The sequence below is a fragment of the Anabas testudineus genome, chromosome 9 (genome assembly GCF_900324465.2).
Source record: "Anabas testudineus chromosome 9, fAnaTes1.2, whole genome shotgun sequence".
Classification (NCBI taxonomy): Eukaryota; Metazoa; Chordata; class Actinopteri; order Anabantiformes; family Anabantidae; genus Anabas; species Anabas testudineus.
In genome coordinates, this window is record NC_046618.1 from 1,041,834 (window position 1) to 1,064,625 (window position 22,792).

At 39.1% G+C, this 22,792-nt stretch overlaps 1 protein-coding gene across 1 annotated transcript; it reads left to right on the forward strand.

Moving 5' to 3' along the window:
* The first annotated feature begins 1,117 nt into the window (after positions 1-1,117).
* On the forward strand, positions 1,118-22,792 carry LOC113151326 (olfactomedin-like protein 2A). Its single transcript, XM_026344256.1, has 8 exons — positions 1,118-1,382; positions 11,471-11,734; positions 12,355-12,462; positions 12,565-12,741; positions 13,861-14,107; positions 17,032-17,325; positions 17,404-17,589; positions 19,976-22,792. The coding sequence occupies exons 1-8, from the start codon at positions 1,314-1,316 to the stop codon at positions 20,578-20,580; spliced, it is 1,950 nt and encodes a 649-aa protein (XP_026200041.1). The 5' UTR covers positions 1,118-1,313; the 3' UTR covers positions 20,581-22,792.

The following is a 22,792-nucleotide window of genomic DNA, read 5'->3' on the forward strand; positions in this document are numbered from 1 at the left end:
ATGTGGTCCCACCACATCATTTCATTTGGGTTGTGGTCTGGACTTTGATTAGGTCCTTCCAAAACCTTGATTCTTTTACTTTTCAGCCATTCTGATGTAGATTTACTGGTGTTTGTTGGATCATTGTCACTGTTGAATGACAAATATCAACCAAGCTCTAGCTGTCAGACAGAAGTCTTTATATTTACCTGTAGAATACTTTGGTGTAGAAAGATGTTCATGGGCAACTCAATGACTTTAATTTGCCCAGGTCCTGAGGCTCCAGAACCAGCCTAAAATTATCACCCCTTTACCCCTTTTGGTTTTCACCAAACACAGCAGGGTGTCATCTGTCCAAGACATTGTTCTAGACGTCTTGTGGATTGTACAGATTCTCAGTCCAGGTCATGGATATCCCAAAATAAACAAATCATCCATACTGATCAAGGACCAGTACAGGACATGGCTGAAGAAATTCAGTCCAGATTCATTGTACTTGGACAGTTTTCAGCTGGCGAGGACGAACAGGTGAATAAACCCAGTTGCCATTTGACGTCTCATTCTCCATCACGTCCACCAAAATCACGTGACCTGAATCATTTTTCAGCTTAAAGGCTCCTTTTAATTTGGTGCCATTGTTGCCTCTCAGGAACTGACAAACATTGTTATCTAACTCTCTAACTCTCTGTTACTGTACTTGTTTACTGTTGTTGTAGAGTTGTTATCCTGTAGTCTTGCAGTTGTTTTACTGGCCTGTTTATGACCTGTAGACCCTGCAGCTGTTTGTAGGTATGAGACTTTTTTAAAACTGCATGTTGTTATCGTTAATAGTAAATCACATGTACCCTGTCAGTGTGGCCAGCAGAGGGCGCCAGTAGAACGTGCGTTTCCATTGAGTTGACAGAAGCGCGCTGCTCCTCACACTTACTTTCCACTGATGGGTCAGTGTGCACTGGATTTAATGTGTTTAAAATAAATCAGTAAACATGGAGCAACAACAGCTCTGTTTCAACTACTAGGTTATTATTGTTTGTGTTTGTCAACCCCCTGCGTCTCTCTGACTGAACCCCCACTGACGGAGTGTGTGCTGCTGTGTAAACCCCTCCTATCAGTGAAGGACGACGGTGACAGATGAAATCAGAGCGGTGGGAGCACAGCACACAAAACACACAACACCCCCCCACAAACACACACACACACACACACCGGCTCGTACTGCGTGGTCCTCAGGATATGGAGTTAAAGTAAACCCACTGTTGAACCTTATGGAGCGATCGCACTGACTGCTGCTTTGGGTTTTGGGATTTCCACGCCAGGACACTGAGAAGGGAAACATGTGGAGGTACACCAACTTGTTCGCCTGTCTGCTGCTTTTTTGCAAGACCGCGTCTTCACAGAGCAAGGTAAGAGGAACCAGAGCGCACGCGTAATTTCGGACCGCTCGTTTATTTTCGTGCGTTACTGGACACAAACAAGTGTCCGTCATTACACTATCCCACTTTTCTGCTCGATCTCACCTCTTATGTCCAACACTGTCCTGTTTCCATACCTTCAACTGTCTGTCTAACGCTGGCAGATGGCCCAGGTTGGGCTATATGTCATTTTATGATTCACTCTAATCCCCCAGTGAGGGCTTTTGTGTGACATGAATAACAATAGGTTTGTGTAATGTTAGGTTAGGTTTGGCTACCTCCAGTGATTTCAGGCTTGGTGCCAGCCGAGTGTGGGAGAGATGGCATTCAGTGGGGTTTACTGTAATATCTGGCTGCCCCTGTTTGTACAGCTGCTGGACTCCAGGAACCCCTCACTCTCCCTCAACCTAATCCAGCTCCACACATGCACACATGTTCTGTAAACACACACACACTGGCAGAAGATAAAATACATGTTAAGACACACCGATGGATGTGTCTGCTCTGGATACAATCACAAGTCAAATCAGCAGCGGTGTCAGTGAAGTAAGAAAGAAAAAACATTCTGTAGTAGTCACAGTAGTAATAGAGGTAGTATTTACTGAGGTAGTATTTATCACAGTAATATTAATAGTGGTAGTATTTACTGAGGTAGTATTGATCACAGTAATATTAATAGAGGTAGTATTTACTGAGGTAGTATTTATCACAGTAATATTAATAGTGGTAGTATTTACTGAGGTAGTATTGATCACAGTAATATTAATAGAGGTAGTATTTACTGGAGTAGTATTGATCACAGTAATATTAATAGAGGTAGTATTTACTGAGGTAGTATTGATCACAGTAATATTAATAGAGGTAGTATTTACTGGAGTAGTATTGATCACAGTAATAGTAATAGAGGTAGTATTTACTGAGGTAGTATTTATCACAGTAATATTAATAGTGGTAGTATTTACTGAGGTAGTATTTATCACAGTAATATTAATAGTGGTGGTATTTACTGAGGTAGTATTGATCACAGTAATATTAATAGGGGTAGAATTTACTGAGGTAGTATTGATCACAGTAATATTAATAGAGGTAGTATTTACTGAGGTAGTATTTATCACAGTAATATTAATAGTGGTAGTATTTACTGAGGTAGTATTGATCACAGTAATATTAATAGGGGTAGAATTTACTGAGGTAGTATTGATCACAGTAATATTAATAGAGGTAGTATTTACTGAGGTAGTATTTATCACAGTAATATTAATAGTGGTAGTATTTACTGAGGTAGTATTGATCACAGTAATATTAATAGTGGTAGTATTTACTGGAGTAGTATTGGTCACAGTAATATTAATAGTGGTAGTATTTACTGGAGTAGTATTTATCACAGTAATATTAATAGAGGTAGTATTTACTGGAGTAGTATTATTCACAGTAATATTAATAGAGGTAGTATTTACTGATGTAGTACTGATCACAGTAATATTAATAGTGGTAGTATTTACTGGAGTAGTATTTATCACAGTAATATTAATAGTGGTAGTATTTAGTGGAGTAGTATTGATCACGGTAATATTAATAGAGGTAGTATTTACTGAGGTAGTATTGATCACAGTAATATTAATAGTGGTAGTATTTACTGGAGTAGTATTATTCACAGTAATATTAATAGAGGTAGTATTTACTGGAGTAGTATTAATCACAGTAATATTAATAGTGGTAGTATTTACTGGAGTAGTATTTATCACAGTAATATTAATAGTGGTAGTATTTACTGGAGTAGTATTGATCACAGTAATATTAATAGTGGTAGTATTTACTGGAGTAGTATTGATCACAGTAATATTAATAGAGGTAGTATTTACTGAGGTAGTATTGATCACAGTAATATTAATAGTGGTAGTATTTACTGGAGTAGTATTATTCACAGTAATATTAATAGTGGTAGTATTTACTGGAGTAGTATTTATCACAGTAATATTTATAGTGGTAGTATTTAGTGGAGTAGTATTGATCACGGTAATATTAATAGTGGTAGTATTTACTGGAGTAGTATTATTCACAGTAATATTAATAGTGGTAGTATTTACTGGAGTAGTATTATTCTACTACCACTATTAGTAATATTAATAGTGGTAGTATTTAGTGGAGTAGTATTGATCACGGTAATATTAATAGTGGTAGTATTTACTGGAGTAGTATTAATCACAGTAATATTAACAGAGGTAGTATTTACTGTTGCAGTATTGGTTGCAGTATTATTAAAAACAACGCACTAGAAGTACTATGTACTATGCTTGGAGAAATAAAAACTTGAGGAGCCCTGTGCCTGGAGGGGACCTTCAATTCAAATACTACAGCTTGCACTGGTAGTTTAAACAGCAGTGTTCCTTCAATTTTGTGTTGACAGCTTGTGTTTGACCCTTTCCTGTTTCAATATGACAATGACCCTATGCATCAAGCTCCATGGAAAAGAAAAGAAACGCTCTTCCCAGTGTGAAAGAATTCGATATGACCTGTGCACAGCTCTGACCTGAACATCACCTGCAAGCCAGGTTGTGTCGCCCAGCATCAGCCTTAGGTGTCATTAATGTGCTCGCGTCTGAGTTGGAGCAAATCTCAGCTTCCAAAATCTGGTGGGACGCCTAAAACCAGAAGCTGTTAGCGCAGCACATTCATGACCACAGTGTCAGTATGTGTAAACACAAGGAATGTTCGGGCGGTTACATACTTTGGGCCACAGAGTGTGCATTTAGTAACAGTACTAATAGTCTCAGCAATAACTCGTGTTTATCCAAAAGACATCTGTCTCTCTAAAGGTTTTTAAATCAGCTCTGGCAGGTTCTAATGAGTCAGAAAAGAAGACGTTATTTCAGCTCAATTGGTAACTTGGTTATAACAACCAAAGGTTGATGGGTTGGGTACAGGTGGAATGTAGGGAGGCAGGGAGAGAGAATGTGGAGCAGAGGAGATTGATGTTCAGTCCCATGTTATTGCTGACTTGCCAAATTTGCCAATTGTAGCTTTAACAAAGCCTGATGTGGATGATGTGCTGTTTTGTATCATGTCCTGTTCTGTTTGTCTTCTGTTCTATTGTTGTATGTAGGTTTCACTTGTGTCCTGACAAGGGTAGAAGAAGATTTGCCTTTGTATTTACACTCATCCATTTCTAGTTCATGTTACAATAGTTCATATCATGTCATGTGTGTCTTCTTTCAGAATGTGTCGTCATCATGCAGCAGCTGCATCACAGCTGCAGTCTCATGGCCTCAAGTAATAGTCTCTGTAGCTGGACGGGTGGCACTGACATGAGGAGGGTATAGGGAGACACTGCAGAGTGGCGTGGGAACCAGAGCGCACACCTGCTTGAACTGATTCATGGATTCACACATCCGAGGAATCAGTGCAACGCCAACTGGGGGCTAGAGAGAAGCAGACGGCAGACTGAGCTGATCAGTCACAGGGAAACAGCACTCTGGCACTTAGACTGCAGCAGGGACATGGTTAGATTATATATGTACAGACTTACAGGTGTGTGCTGTCTTATAGCTTTAGATGAGCACCACACTGTGCAAGAAGTAACATGGAGTTTGATGAAGTGGTAACATTATTAGTCTGCAGAGAACTAAAGCTGTTGGAAATAACTAGGAATGATACCTTTAGTCACTGAGGCACTAAGTGGATTTCTATACACATGTAAATTCAATAATACTATTGCACAATGAGTCAGAGTTGATTTATCAGGGGAAACTGCCGCTGACTACTTTCTAATGTTTTTCAGGTGCTGTGAAACGATTTCTGCTTGTTTCACATATTAATTTGAGGAGCGTTAAACAATTTCATCTCACAGAAAGTTACATTATAAAGTCACGTTACTTGTTTTTTGCTTTTACTTTACAACTTTTCCAGTAGAAATAAAATTTCTTCTCAGATTTTTCAAATTAAAAATGTGAGACAGCCAGTTGAAAACCTGCTTGATGACCTGATGCCAGTGTAACCCTTCACACGACAAGGCTTTCATACAAGTCTAACTGTGCTTGGTGCCAAATGGTCAGTATTGATCCTGCGTTATAGGCTTGCTTACTTTAACTAATTAACAGCTCTACCAATTGGTGCAGTGGGACTACCTCCCGTAAAGAATTAAACCACATACATTATCATTTGCATCAAAGCAGTTATGACACATGCATATAAGAAAGTTGATGATGTAGTTATGAGCCAGAAAACACAAGACTTTCCCACAGAGACCGATGTTTGGTTCAAGAGTGAAAAGTCTTTTTTAACCGAGGCCACGATCTGCGTACTAAACCTTACTAAGTTGTTTTTGTGCCTCAATATAACCAAACCATCATGTTTCATAATCACAACCACAATCATGTTTATCATTGTTTCCATGACAACAAAGGTCTGGTACACCAGCTGTCATAGGGATGCTATTTCAAGAGACTGTGGGTCGTATGAGAGGGTAGGGACGAGCAACCTATTTAGTCGTTTAGGTTGGAGGACTTGTTGATGTGTGGATGCCAAAAGAGCAATTCTATGTTCAGACTACGCTGTATAAATAAACCATAATAAAGAGGTTCATAGGAAATTATAGTGCAAAGCAAAAAAATAAAAATAAAAATTGGATGCACTTGCAAGTCAAGTGTCCCGGTCCACTGTGGCATAAAAACCCTTTGACAAATCATTACTACACAGCCCTGTTTTTATTACTGAATTATTTACGGTAGCTGTGTTCCCACAATCGCATTTAAAGGGAGCTTTTTTTCTCTCTGACTTTCATGTCTTCACATAGTTTCCCCTTTCTCCCTCATCGTGCGTCCCTATCCCTTAATCCTTAAGAGCAAGATTTATGACGCCAGATAAGTTTTAAATTTAGCTTGTCACTGTCTCCTGTACTGATTCCATGTGGCCCCTCTAAAATCCCATCACCCACAATCTCCCTATGGACCTTGGATCTTTTACAAATGTTGTTGTATATCTGGAAGTTAAGATAAAGCAACTAGACTTCCTGCTTGTTAGATCGAAATGTTTCTCTACTCATGTAAGTCACTTCTTCAGTCTGAAAATAGTAGATAGTTGGTTAGAGAGCACAGATTTATGCTCGAGGTTTGGTTTCACTTCACCTCTGGCCTGAACAGGCTTCTTAGGTGAAACGATGGAAGGGGAGGTTGTGAAGAATGTAATAAAGTGGGTTGTTAGGTGTGTCCAACCTGGTGCAGCTGTGATTTGGGCCTCATCTTTCTAGGGATTGATGAAAGGGCAGGATGATAAATAGGATATTTATCTTGCTGCCCTTAAGACCACATACATTTAGTTGTATAGTTTGTCTACAAATGTAGGGATGAGTAAATGAATTCATAAAAAACATAGAGTCATTCTTTTAAAAAGTTAACTTGAAACCCTCAAATCCTCTTGTGCATATGTGCTGCTCATTTACCAATGTAGTACTGTCAGTTATGACTTTCACTTGTCTTTATGTGACATATATCTGTCAGGAACGAGAGGGGGGAAATCGCAGAGCCATATTGTAGTTTCCAAATGTCTTTTCTGCACACTGTAGTGTTAAGAGTACCTGTCTTATCATGTTCAAGTTCTAGCCCATTATACCCAGGAATTATATTATATTAGACAAATTCCACACAACATGAATTACATCCAGTTCAAACATTCATTGTCAAACTGTCTTACATGTAGTAACACAGAAAGTAAGGGTGTGGAGGCTTAAATGGATTTAGATAGGTGTGTGTTGCATCTTACTCTGATGCAAAGTAGCAAACAATCTTCTTAACCTTTGAGGGATAGTTTGGGATTTTGAAAGGAAATACTTTCTCTCACTGTGAGTTAAAGACTAGAAAAAACATAACATAAGAACAAACGTAAAAACAAGCCTGCATGGGCAGCTAGTGTGGACTGTTTGGTGGGTAAGAAATAACTAGTGTAGTGTAATTTTATTATACAGAACAGATTTTTTGTGGATTTTCACTCATGACAACAAACTAATTAACCAATATTCTACCATTAGCAGCCACACTACTGTAGATTTCTGTTTGCATTTCCTCTTTCGTGTAACTATCCTACCAAAGTCAACATTTTTAGTTTCTTTTAAGAACTTTGTTGAATAAATTAGTTATATCATGGAACATATCATTATCAACAAGAAACAGCTCTAATCTTCAGAAAAGCTATTGGTAACATATGTCATTTTAGTCATGTTTGAGGTCACTAGACACACATGAATAATTAGGGCAGAGTTTATTTATGCCTATGACTAGATTATTATAGTATGTGGATTCCACTAGGGAGCCCTTGGACAGCTTGGTATATGTGTGTTTTTAAACTGGCTGATGATTTGATTGTTGGGAAACATATCAAATGTGGGAATTTGTAGTGTTGTTTAAGGATTTTATTTAAGGAGTTCTTCACTGTTATAGTGACTCATTTGGTAACAACTCTGTTTCCGAAAAAACGGAGATGCTGTGTAAAATCCAAATTAATCCAAATAATTGAAAACCTGTATTTGATTGATATACCAATCAGTGTTGTCTTTTTATTATTTATTAAAATTATAATACACATTTGTTTTTGTTTTTTAAAGAAAGCAACTCCTTTCAAAAAAGTTAGGACAGGGGCCATAAAAGCCTGGAATACCCAAGAAACAATCAGCTGGAACATTTCACAACTACTGAAGTTAATTGGCAACAAGCCAGTATCATTATTGGGTATGAAGAGAGCATCCGAGAGAGGCTTTTCCTCTTTTAGGGTGATGCTTAGGGTTATCACTGTGTCAAAGGACTGCATGTGTAACTAGTTCATTTACAACTTCATTATTCTCTAAATATAAAAGAGAAAAGAGTGAATCCAGACAGATTTCTGTTCACCTAGAACAAGGCTGAAAGGCTTTAGTAGCAAATGATATATACAGGTCTTGGAGCAACATATTCTACGACCCAGACAACTTCTTTTTCAAGAAACTTTTTCATTTTCTCAGTTTTTTTCTTTTCATTTTTGTGTTATCATGCACTGCAGTGCCTGTAAAGTTCTGAACACACAAACAAACCCAGCAGGAATGTTGATGTGTACACCCAAAAGCAGCAAGTGCTTGAAACACTTTGTGTTCAACTAATTAGCATCCCTGTGGTAATGCCAACATTTTTGTTTTCCGTCTGAACCCCGACCTCATGGGTCATCACCAGAGTAAAGGCCATTAAAAAAAACCCTCTTTGTAACCTTTACAACCTTTACAGTGGACAGTAAGACTGTTTATTACAAGCACTGCTCATTTGATTCAAAATCCGATGAACTTTTTGGAGTCTTTGGTTTGGTCTTGAGTGCCCTTGACAGATAATGCAAATCTTAAATGCACAGTCTGTCATTGAATATCAAAAGCTTTATAGGCTTAAGTCTGATTATAACTGGTGTTTATGGGAACACTGTTCAAAAGCAAGAGTAGAAGGGTAGCATTATATGCAGGTTGTAACAAGCAATCATAGCACAAGTGTTTGTGTTTAAAGAATGTTGGAACATACAACCGGGCATTTGTCATTTGCCACAGGATACCTGCACAGCCTGCTGTTCGCTGTGCAGTTGTCCCACTAATTACCTGCTGGCAAAGCACTAAAAGAAGAGGATATCCTTGTTTATTTGATCCTGGATGCAGTTATAACAGGTCAGTGCTACAGAATACTGCCTAACTCTTAGTCAATGAATGCAGCAACTGTTGTGTAATACAGCTCGTGTTTTAAAAAATTTGAGCACAAATGGGGTTTCAGTTCTTCACTGTCAGGGCATGTTATCCGGTAAAGCCTGAAGCAGGTGATCTAATAGTGCTCTCTGCGGCGTGCAGCCTCTTTTCCTCCCATTGCGCAGACATGGGTTCATGTTTGAGCTCTGTTCTTTTTGACCTGAAACTTGACAGCACTTGAGAGGTCAAAGCCAAAGACTCAAAGCTTAAAGCATGCCTTAAACGCTCAGTACTCTTAATTATTAATGCTCTTAATTGTGTTGCCTGTTCTCATGCTGGTAGGTCAGCTTGGCATGAAATGCTTGATGGTTAGTTAGGCATGTCAGCACATATGATTTGACAGGGGGAGGAGGCAGACAGAATGATTCAGATGTTAATGATAAGCTGCTGTCAAATCATTCTCGTGTATTAAGGTCTGGAGAGTCATGTTTTGGTCCTTCTTATAAAAAAAGCACCAAAGTCAATGTGATGGAATTTCTCTGACTTCTCCAACTTAAGCTGATGTTGCTATGCAGCACTCAGTGTTCAGCTGGGGTTCAATATTACAGCCCAGCATGGCTCAAGACATAGTCTCTGGTAAAGTTTAATCTGCTAATCCACTCTGTTTTCATGCTGTAGCATTTGTCAACCGGCTGCCTTTTAACTAGACATGGATCAGGATTGGTCCGACTCTGCACGCAGGAATCCTGCCCTGCATCAGACCAACTTGCAGTATGTCTGCAGTAAAGGGGGGGTAAAGCACACAACCCTCAGCATCTTCCCCCAACACTCAGCCTGCATTCCTTCACTAATGAGCCCCCACCTCCTCCACCACTCCCCCCTTTACCTTCACTAAGCCTGGTACTGCACTGCCAAACAACATCCAAATTGTAATTAGGGAAAGCCATTAAATAATATAAAACCATTAGTGACATAAATATACCAGAAATCCCTGGTGCTAATTTATCTTAACATCATTTGTGAAACCCTTTACATCTGGTAAAAACCCACATCTTCTATAGGTCAAGCTTGCTCTACATTATCAGTTTACACTCTGCAATTCCTGGTTGAGGTAACCGTGATGACATCCTCAGGGTTATTTTGAGTTTTAGATGATATGTTACAAGCTACTCAGTCTCACACATTATTAGTAAATTGATCTTTATTAAAGTCATAACTGTTCGCTACAGCACATTTTATGTTTTCCTTATATTTGTCTCCATGTAATTTCAATTGTACCTCCGAGCCTCAGTCATATGAGGACAGGACTACAACACATTGATAAAGAATCTTTGTGAAGTGATACCAGATGTGTGCCTGTCCCGTGGTTTATGGAAGTCCTTAAATCTCAATAGAGACAGATGACAGCCCATACCTCATGATCCAACAATTGTGACTTTAATTGGTGGCAGATTAGCTCCCCATCAGTAAGGTGCACTCACTCTTAAAAATGTAGATAATTATGGACTGTGTCCTATTGTCCTAAAAGCTCTTATATCTGCTTTGCTGTGATTGTAGAGGAAGGATGAATTACTGAAAAACACACATTTTCAGATTTACCATCACCATCTGTTATTTCCCCTTTAATATGCATTATTACCTATACTGTATAACGTAAGGGAGAAGAGGATTCTTTTTTTCATGGCACTGTTCATAGTCTAGAAGCTACATAGCTTGAGTTGAAAGTCTCTGGAACTAGCTGACCTTTCACTGTGAAATGGTGAAAGATGGAATTTTATAGACAATCTGGAGGAAGTTCTCTGCAGCCATCAGTCTGCCAACTCACCATCACCACCTCAACATTTCATCAAATATGCAGTAAATCGGTGTACTTGAATTCTTGTGTGAAAGTTATCTTGAGCTGTGTGTAATGTCTTGCTCAGCTGCCATGCCTTCCTTTCAGCCTGCCAAGGCTCTGTGATCATCCATAGCAGCCAAAGACCAGCTGCTGGCTGGTCACTCTTATGAGTTACTGTATGACCCTAAGGCTTTTCTCTGAGTCACATAGGCTAACATTCAAAGGAGAGGAAGCTTGGTTTGAAAGCATGGCTACTTCTCAGGGTCACTTTAGTTTCCTTGTCTTTGTTTCCCTACAATAGAAACAGATTTATTATCCACAGAAGTCCAGCAGGGTTAGACTAATGGAAGAACTCACCACCGGAGAAAGAAACAGCACAGCTCAGCACACAATATACCATCAAAACTGCCACACTTTATGGGACGAATATAGTGTAGTCCAGGTCACTGATATGCAAGATGTCTACAGTATGTGCAAACATAAAGCAAATATAATAATATATAATATAATAATATCAAAAATGTCAAATAAAAAAAATCCTTTTTCTTTCTTTTCTTTGAGATCTTTGGGGAGACTGAACCTGTGAGGATGACATCAGAGGGTTCAGACTGTCGCTGTAAGTGCATCATGCGCCCTCTAAGCAAGGACGCTTGTCTGCGACTGCGGAGCGGCAGCGTACGTGTGGAAGACTTTTACACGGTGGAGACGGTTAGCTCGGGATCGGACTGTAAGTGCTCTTGCACAGCCCCGCCATCCTCCCTCAACCCCTGTGAGAATGAGTGGAAGATGGAGAAGTTAAAGAAACAGGCTCCAGAGTTATTAAAGGTGAGCAGGTGTCAAGTACAGCTATAGTTTCAAGTGATTCTGATGGTGTCAGTTTCTGCTTTTGAACTAAAGATACATAAATCACTAAAATCAGTGGCCACCAAAGTAACAGCATTCTGGCCTGTAGTTATCAGCGCTTATTTTTGTTTTATATTGTAGTAATAATAATATCTAATACTGTTTTGTTGTTTCAAACAGTGTGAGTCAGAAACAAACAATTGAAAGACATCACTGGGTTTTGGGAATTTGTAGCAGCCAGATAATATAGAATATAGAAAGAGCGTGATTTCTGAACACGTCAGCACGCCTCAGCACATACCTAGAGCACATGTTCATTTTTCTCAGGCTGGAGAGGCATGATATGTACCATATGAAACAAAATGGCAGTTCCCCAGATGTTTGGCCTTGCTGCACTGTCAACCATGCAATAATCCAAAAAATCTTTGGGAAAAAAACACTCTAATTAATTAAGATCTCAGAAGCTGTCAATAATGTTAATCAGAGCAAATGTTCTGGTAGAGCACTTAAGCTATTACTGCAGTTCAGTAGAGACACATAAAACCACTGGGTTAATGGGTAAATGACACTCATTTCTTTTCTTTTATGGCATGAATGGCCAGCTCCAATCCATGGTGGACCTCCTTGAGGGAACCCTTTACAGCATGGATCTAATGAAAGTTCACTCCTACATCAACAAGGTGGTGTCGCAGATGAACACACTGGAGGAGGTGAGCAAAATAGCACATCCATGTGCGTCTTCACCCTCAAAAGGTTGGTAGGCGACCAGGTATTGGGAACAGACTTACGTCACTTATAATGTTATGTTGTAGACAATCAAGACAAACCTGACACGAGAGAACGAATTTGTCCGGGACAGCATGATGAGTCTGACCAACCAATTTAAAAGATATGAGAACTATTCCAACATCATGATGAGCATCAAGAAGGAGATCTCCAGCCTCAGCCTGCAGCTGCTACAAAAAGACTCCTCTGAGAGTAAAGCTCAGGTAGGTGGTGCAGTAAGGTACAGTACATGTAGCTGAGGAGACCTATTTTTTCCTTTCTGAGCTTCCAACATGAGCAGTGTTATTAAATGACAATATTTCTGTTGTCATTACTTAGACAAGCAATATCCCAATCTTAAGATAGCTGAGAAGCCATTAGAAGAGGTTCCAGAAAAAGTTTGTTCCACAACTACTAAGCCTCTACCATGATGCTCTGGAGAGCGGTAGGCTTCCTGAAAGCATGAGGTCACCTGTTATCTCTCCACTACATGTCCCGTTACTACATAACAAAAGCAAACAACTTCAGGATTTTGGTAAATATACGCTCTGTGATGTGACCAAAATTTTTTTCTGTAACAAAATGAAATTGGCTGAAAGTTACTCCTCAAACCTAATCTAATCTAATCTAATCTAATCTAATCTAATCTAATCTAATCTACTAGTTTTGTGGTAAGTACACTGTAGCCAACATAAAGAGGCCACACTTGACATAATGTAGAGGTGTTTTTCATTTTGGAGGGGCTTTACTTGGCATCTCTGGAAATTACCCTATTTACTGGTCTGAATCAGTTTTAAAACAAGTAATTAGGTCAGTACCAGCATAAGGCTAAGCACTCTCATTAACTTTACCTAGGCAAAGAAGTTGGTTTGGTGCCTGGAAGTTTGCCAAAGAAAGGAAATTGCCCAAGGAAAATTGTGTTTGCCCTCGCACTGGCAGTGTGCCTCTGGCAAAACAGAGGCCATTGTTTTGTTTTGTGAACCTTGACTCACATTAGGAGTGAGAGTTTGCTCAAACAGGTTTTTTGTTTTGTCTCTCACAAATTTTAAGTGGTCTCGTTTACAGCTTCTGTCTAATAGAGCTAGGAAAGCAATGGTCATGAAGCTGTAGCTGTAGTAGCAGGTGCAGTAATACTTTAGTGCCAGCAGCAGTACTAGCAGTAGCAACACTGGTCAAAATATGAACTCTTGTAGTAGTCATAGAAATATGAGCAAATGCACAATGTTTCATTTTGCACTTGCCAAGGTACTCAAATCAAATGCACGTGTTCATAAGCACAGTTAACATTCAAACAAACCAATATTATGAAGTATCTTAACACAAACTGAATGTTCGTTTTACAGGACACTAACGATGAGAAAATCAACGTGGCTGTGAAATTACCCAACAAAAAGAACCCTGCAGCAAAACCCCCTCCCAAACCACCCAAAGAAAAAGTTGCAAAGCCCAAGAAAGAGGTCATTAAACCTGGGAAGACAGCCAAGCCTGACCCTACCGCCAAAGCCAAGGTGGTGGGCAGCCAGCCGGGTGTGGTGAGGGGCATCACATACTACAAGGCCACCAAGGCTGACGAGGATGAGCACAGAGGAGGTAAGAGATTTTAGGTTGGCTGGGACACAAACAGTACACTCTCCTAGCGTAGTGGTGTGTTCATAGAAAGTCATCCTCTATGAGCTAAAGAAAACACTCCTCTCACACTTGAGCTGAGTTTGTGCTCCCATCTGTGTGCGATCATCTGTGTGTGATCCACTGTGGGTGTTGAACATGATCCAAATGAGTTTCTTTGCTGGATAAGGATCGGCCAGGTGTCCTGACTCTGTATGGCTTACAAATTTTATTTTATGGTGTTCATATTTAATAGAAAACAGTATTATGTTTTCCGGAGATGTTGTTGTTACACGCATATGAGATACGGCTGTATTGTGTTGTAAACTTGACACTGAAGCAGAAGGTAATAAAACAGGGAAATATAGAAGTGTGGTACACAAGATCCCCTCAATATAAGACTCACTCTGATGTTGTTTTAAACAAATCCGGTCTGCTCAGTGCAGGTTTGGATTTTTTATTTTGAAATACTTCATTGATCCCATGGGGAAATTGTTGTTGTGAACAGCTACTATTCAATGCACTACTTTGAGATGTGGTCAAAGTCTGTGGTTTTGAACAACCCCTCTACCAGCTGATCCACAGCTGCACTCTTGAAACGTTACTAGTGCGCATTCGTTGAGCAGGAAATCCAAATCTTTAATTGACAAAATACGAGGACCTGATGGAACGCTATCTAAATGGAGTGCTGCCATGTCCATGACATGCCTCAGCCTCACTCCACACAACAATGCGTGGGGACCTTCACCAATGCAGAGAAAACATTTCCTGACTCCTTCCAATCCTCTTTAAGTCTAGTTGAATGAATAGGTATGCTGCGTTTGCTCAGGGCACACGCACATAACGCTGTCAGACCATGTGTTCTGCCATATATGTGAACCTCAGTAAGCCCGGTCACCCTTGTCAAATCACTGACACCATTTGGCTTCATTTCCATAATCTTTGGTATAAAGCAGAACTCAGAAACCTTTGTTCATCCAGAGAGGGCTGATGCGCCTTCACACTTGTTTCTGTAGTGCCTCTCTTCAAATTTTGATACTATTTACACACTTTACCAGGACCTGCCCAGTGTAACCACAGTCATGTACCACTGGCTACTGAGCTTGTAGAAAGAAAAACTGCACTGCACTGCACTCCCGACTACTGGAGGAAGCTGCTTTCTCTGCGTAACTTGGTTACTTAAGTGCCTGTCAGGAAAAGTATATCACTGGAAAAGAAGGATGGAAAATTCCCTTCGTGTTATTTATTAATAAATAAATAATCACAGATAAAACATTGTTCAGTCATTTTTCCTGTATCTTCGTAAATATTATTGCAAATGTCCTTTAAATATTGTGATGTGATTTTAAGCCTATATCGCTTTTTTGCATGATAGAATTTAGGGTTGAATTTCTGGATGCAGTGGCAAACTGTGTTATGTGACAACAGTTTCCAAATGTACTCCCATGCCCATGTGACTAAATTCTTGCATTGTGTTCCATTGGGAAATATTCTCTTTAAACTAATTAAAGTGGTGCAAAGATGGGTCATGGCGCATGCCCTTTTTACATCCAGTCATTAACCTGCTAATTTTATATTCAATAAAGGTTCAAGTAAATACACTGTGAAGTGAAAATTGGCTAGACTGACTGACCCATGGGCCGTGGGGAACTTGCAGACTGATTTAAATCAACTTGACTGCAATTTTGACAGTGATAAAAGCAAATATAATGGTACTCTGTTAATCTGAAAAAAACCTTGAAGAACAAGTACATATGGGCTAAAGCATGCAAAAGCCCTGGCATGGTCTTAACGATTGAAACATTTGCATCGTAATATCAAATTATTTTAAAGGGGTCTTTGATCTCTATAGTAATAAAGTAACCAAATGAATCCAATATGTGTACAATCTGCTTTAGTGAAAACATATGACTACCATGTCCGTTAACAATAAACTGATGTCCTCTTCCGTGGACTCTCCACTTAAGAGTCATTACACTAACCTGAAACATTCAACCTGGAATAGAATGACTGTAACAGATTTCTGTAGTGTGGTTTGAAAATTAGTCTGACATTTTAATTACAGGTACCACTTTAAAGATTTTTATAGACTTAATGTCTTTCTGAATACCTCCTACTGTTAATTGTAAAAGCTTTCTCCAAAAACTCCAGCCTTCATTGGGTCCATGTGTTCAGAGTATGCGTGTCAGGAAGATGCATTGCTTATGCAGCAGTGCTGTAATCTCCCCACATCTGTCTTGCAGAACAGGACGTAAGAGTATGAGGACCAGAAGGAGAACAGCTTCAGTCTGCTAAGACTGTCTTTGATTTAGTCTTGTGTCTTCTTTACAAAACTGTGAAAGTGACTATTTAAACCTGAAAATAGAACTTGGCTAATATGAATTTTGGATTAAAAAATACATTTGATCCAAACAGTTTGCAACAAGATTTGGACCATCATAGGATGCTAAATGCTTCAGAATATTTGAATGAGTGAGATTAATCACACAGGAGAGGTCCACTGAACATGTTCAATGCCATCTAAAGGCAAACTTACTCACCTGTTAAATGGGCAGATTCCATCAGGAAAGACGGGGCGAGATGCAATGACTCATGGAGATTATGTTCCATACTTTAAGACTCTAAATCCCTAATTATGTTGCACATACAGGCAGTGATAGAAATAGGAACTGAGAATAATCTTAAAAAATAACACTGTAGGCACAAAAACTGCAGGTTGTACTTTGATACTTGATTTACTGGAAAGGAAAGTGTAAGTAGAAATTCTAGGAGACAGACTTTCTGCCAGCTGCTTTATTTTGACTTAAACCCAGCTTAGCAGAGTCTTAGATTTAGATTTAGATTTAGATTTAGATTGATCTTAGAGAATGCTCCTGACCTCATTCTAAACTTCCTCTCCTCATTTTCAGACTCTGCCAAAACATACACAGTCCATCATGTCACAGAAAACCAGTCTGAGGATGGAGGAGCTGAAATGGTCCTGGAAACTGTGGAAGCCACTGGGGCAGAACCCATCAGCACCACTACAGTTCCCACCACCACAACTACTACCACCACTACAACTACTAGCACCACAACCACCACTACTACACCCACTCTTGTCACCACACAAAATACACCCCTTTCTGAACGACCTGCCCCGACCATAGTGCTTGTACTGGATAACTCCAACAACAACAGTCGACCCAGTCTTCACAGAGCTGGTAAGCGGTTAAGCCCACGTTGATACAAGTCATTCCATCCTGGACGTACATGTTAAATTTTGTACTTGTTTCTTCCAGGGAAGATCCTCAACTGCGAAGGGACTCTAGCATCTATTGAGCAGCCAGAGAAGCAACACAGTTATGGTCGCAACGAAGGAGCCTGGATGAAGGATCCTTTGGCAAAGGACTCCAAGATCTACGTCACTAACTATTACTACGGCAACAACCTGGTGGAGTTCCGCAACTTAGACAACTTTAAACAAGGTGCACTTCATTTGGTCTTGAAGATGCTTTTTAACATTCCATATTTGTCAAGCTAATACTGCAGTAATGTCCTTAGACTTAAGCTCCATTTATACTTCATAGGTAGGGTTAACGGGTGTCCCATCATAGACATTTAAGGTGTTGGGTTTGATTTTCAGTGTTAGCAGATCACTCATATGTCAAGTTTATGCCATACAGTGATCGAGAACAGGTTTATAGTTGTCACAACTTTGCTATATGTGTTATTGGTCAGTAAAAAAATCTGTGGTTACCCTTCAACATTCTTCATCTGCTCTTCATCTCTAACTGTCTCATAAACTTGTAGCAGAAAACATGAGCCGTCACATTTCTTCTTTCCCAGCTGCAGCCCTAGCATGGTGGTTGGCCTTAGCGGTTGTTATTCGGCTTCCTTATAACTCACTGTGTAAAATCATTTATACTGATAATACTGTACAAACACCAAAACTTAAATACATTAATATATAATACAAACCACCAAGAAACACCATTCAATTAGCTTAGAACAACACCCTTAAGCCACAACTAAGCAAAGGAACATATGCTGTGCAATTAAACATAACCACATCCATCCCCAACCCTTGGTTTAACCCTACTATCTCCCTGTTTTCATTTATCGCTGTGTTTTCTCTAACAATATTGTTGATGATTTGATCTGATTTGTGCGGATTTTCCAATGCGCCCTGTGAGACTGCTGAGATCTGCGGAATGCAGGTCGTGGTTGTTTCATGTCTCCAGTGAGTGGGAAAATTGACTCCTTACACATCCAAATCAAAAGAGGAATTGGATTACACCCTCTTAGAGAGTTAGGATGATCTCCCCTTGGAAGACTAAGCTTGCTGATCTAGATGTGTTTGGACAATGGGCTTTCTAAATGCACTTACATGTGAGGAGTCCTGTGGTGCGGAGACCTCAGAGCTGTGTGCGGATGACTAGGTATCTTGGTGAGTGGCGGTGATGCCTGCTGTTCCATGACATGTGTTCTGGCCTTTCCTTTGAACTGGCCACAGCAGAGAGGGATTAAGTGTGGGCTGGCCTAAGGGATACGGATGGTGGTAGGGGGGTAGTGTTCTACTGCACGTTGTTTTTGTCCTTCACTGTGCCTTTCATGTATTATCTTTATCTAAATCAGACTTCCTGAGGTTGGAAGGTTAGGATAGCAGATAGGATGTGATTAGAAACTTACACCTACAGTACACAATGTATTTGTTCTGGATTGAACTCCTAAACAAACTGTCACTGTCACATGAAGCCAGTGTGTACACAGTCTGGCTTTGTAAAAACATTGTCAATGGCTGTGTGAAGAGCATAATGTTAGCACAGCATGCTCACAGCTAAACGTATCCAACTCATACTAAGTTAAAGATAAGTATATCTACGCACAACCGCATAGCTGTAGAATGCTCCTGACCTCATTCTAAACTTGTAGAGTTGAACATACGTTAAGGATTTTTCAAGTTGGTCTTAGTGCCTCAATGTAAGTGACAATAGTCATTAAAAAGTTCCCTGCTCTGCACAGTGACTATGTTGCTTTTCACTCTAAATGATATGAATGAATGAAACAGGTATGGAGACTTATATAATACTTTAGTGGTACTAAGCTAAATAGAGTCAGTATCTTTCAAATATAAAGTATCCTGCAGACAAATATCCTTCAGATGGGGATGATGTGACTCATATTATATGTTGATAAGATAATGAGCTATCCGTACAAATAATTGTGCCCTTAAGCACAAGAAAAAGCTTTGAATTTAACAGTCTACGTTCCAACCCTCACTTATGTTGGTGAGCCTTAGGAAATCAGTTCAATTAAGTTTATTTGCATACTGCTAAATTACAACAAAGATCATCTCAAGGTTAAGACCTTACAGAACTATATCGAAAACATGAACAACTTTATAGAATTATATAGAAAAGCCAACAAATGTCCCTTAAACAGCACAAGGCAACAGTGGAGAGGAAAACTTCCTTTTAAAGGAACAAACCTCCATCAGAATCCATGCCCAAGTTGGGCGGCCATCTGCCTTAACTGGTCAGGGTGAGCAGAACATAGACAAAAAACACTGTGCAAGGACAACATTACATCATTTGACGTGGGTATGGCTCAAGATGGAAATCAACAACACTTCTCAGTACAATACTTCAATCAACAGTACTTCTAATGCATATTAAATATGTCTCACAAGAAACAGAAGCCACAATGTAGAAGCCACTATATACACATATTAAAAGCTATTGTCAATGGCAATTTAATGCACCTAGTTTGTTTACTGTGGCCCTTGGCAAATCAGAATGTTTGTGTATGTAGCTTTAGCTACATATTACAATAAATAGTTAAAAGCTAACATAATGTTTTTCTTTATCCTAGGCCGTTGGAGCAACCTTTTCAAACTGCCTTATAACTGGATAGGAACAGGCCATGTCGTCTATAATGGTGCCTTTTACTATAACAGAGCCTTCACCAAGAACATCATCAAGTATGATCTGAAGATGCGATATGTTGCGGCCTGGACGCTGCTGCATGACGTGGTATATGAGGACACCACCCCCTGGAAGTGGAGAGGCCACTCAGACATTGACTTTGCAGTGGATGAAAGTGGACTGTGGGTGATTTACCCTTCCACAGACTATGACTACAACCAGCAAGAGATGATTATCATCAGTAAACTGGATCCCGGAGACCTGTCCTTAAAAAAGGAAACTACCTGGAGGACAGGGCTCAAGAGAAACTCTTATGGGAACTGCTTCATCATCTGTGGTGTGCTGTATGCTGTCAATGTGTACAACCAGAAAGAAGGTGAAGTGAACTATGCTTATGACACCCACACCAATACTGAAGCCATACCACGCTTGCCTTTCACCAATGAGTACTCATACACTACTCAGATTGACTACAACCCCAAGGAGAAGGTTTTGTATGCCTGGGACAATGGCCATCAGCTGACATACCAGGTAAACTTTGTTGACCAGTGAGTACACCTAGTTTGTGCTATAGATAACTCATTGTAGGCCTGCAATTATGGAACCTATAAAGAAAAATGCTCAGTATTTGACAGCCTAGAAACAGGCATAGCAGACTATGCATGCTATTTAAACATCTTACCTCACAATGTACCAAACATGCATGCCTCAGATATGTTTTGGGATGTATCAGTACAATGTGTTAATATAATGCACAGCAAAAAGAGAACATAATCTCATGGGTTGAGTTAAAGTTCATCAGGTAAAGTTTAGAAAATCACTGATTTCTAATCTACATGTTCGTTTATGAAATGTCAGCAGGCTGGCTAATAAGCAGAGTGATAAATGGTGAGTTTGAAATGGGCAAAGCATTTGTAACCTTTTTCTGGAAGGACACTTGCATGTTAGATTTATCATTAAATAACTTTTAGTAGTTTTTGGTTAGGTGAGATAGGCTTATATGAGGCCCAAAAATAAACCTTTAAATCTTTTTAAAAGATTGATTCAGATATATATATATACTTTTCACAAGTGTATTTAGGTAAATCGCTACATGTAAGTTGCAGTTAGTAGTGTAATTATTTCTGCTGTGCACACTGATTGTGAAGTGACCCCTCTCTTCTTGTGCAACTACATTGCAAAAGATTCCACTTGTTAAGATAACTTGCTCTATCTTAGGCTTAGCCTAGGCTTTACTGCAATTTTACAACAAAGGTTGTAAATTGTACACCTAATTTCTTAATTCACATACAAATCTATACATGTTCATACATCCTGTGGAAGGAAAAAAGGGAGCTCAATCAGAGACACTTAAATATGTTAAAAACTCGACCGTTTGGGTTCGACTTAGCCAAAGAGGATTTACTCTTACAAGTACCTAAGAGTTCATTTGACTGTGATTATGTCTAGCAATAGCATACTCCTGTCTGGCTAAACATTTTCTATTAGTTGCTATTAGTTGGCCAACTACTTCACTAAGCCTATATGCTGCCAATTGATGTATATTTGAACTTTGCTGTGCCAAGTTTAGTATGTCAGACTGTAACAGTAGATCTGTAGGAACAGTGTTGGATGTTCATAGTCAGCTACAGCTGAAGAGTGGATGAATAAGTCAGTGATGGTGAAGCATGAATTAATCACCCAATGTCAATTAATTCTTTCAAATAGAACTTTAGTGTTGTAACCTGAAGGTTCTAGTGTTCCATTTGAATTTAAAATTTTCGTGAAGTAAGTTTAGGAAATATGAAATAAGAAATCTGCTTTGACATTCACTACTCTGCCATAGTTGTAGATTTTAGGCAGATTTTACACACTGCTCCAGGGAACAGGGGTTGTAAGGTAAGCTGAAATAACTAACTAACATATTATATAATGTAGCTTGGCTAGATGTAGGAACCATCATCAGGCTTTTCTAAGCTAAGATACTTTTTATTTTAACCACTGTCTTTCACTGGTCTTCAAACATTTTTATTAGTGTTATTTGTTTTCAGGTCCAGCTTTTAACTCAACCTAAGAGATTATTTCAGCCTCATGAGTAATTCTTTTCTGAGAAACGTCTGAGTTGCCAATCCATCCGATCCATCCTATCACCAAGCACTTTGATTGAAAATCTGCTTTATTCCGGCCTCACAATGCTTTCTTCGTTTACTATATTGGTTTGAGGGCTGTGTTGAATATATGAACTCCAAACTGTAATGTACTCAAGTTTCAAAGATTAAGACATTTTATATTCACGTCAATTCATTTGACATTTATTATACATTTTGTTCTATTTTCCATGCATCTTGTTACATTTCTACTGTATTAAGTTGTAAGTATGCAGTTTTTGTCATTATTATAAGAGTTTGCATAACCACTACATTTGTTGTAAATATTGAGTATTTGAACATTTACACCTCAATGAAAATGAAACACCTGTGATCCATCATGCTAATACATTTATTACATTTGCCATATTCAACAATAGACAAGTATGTCTTACATAATTGACAGTACTGTGTGAGGAATAGGAATTTTTTTAATACACACACACAAGGCAACATACTACACTTCTTAGTGTTGTTTGGGGCCTGTAGCCATGATTAACAACCACATTATTTTGGCAGTTCCATTATGCAGTGTTTTGTTCTAGAAGGTTCTAGAAAGTCTTTATACTTAGATATTGTCATGAATTGTAACACAACACTTAAAACCCACTGTTTGTTTGTCTGTGCTATGAAATAAA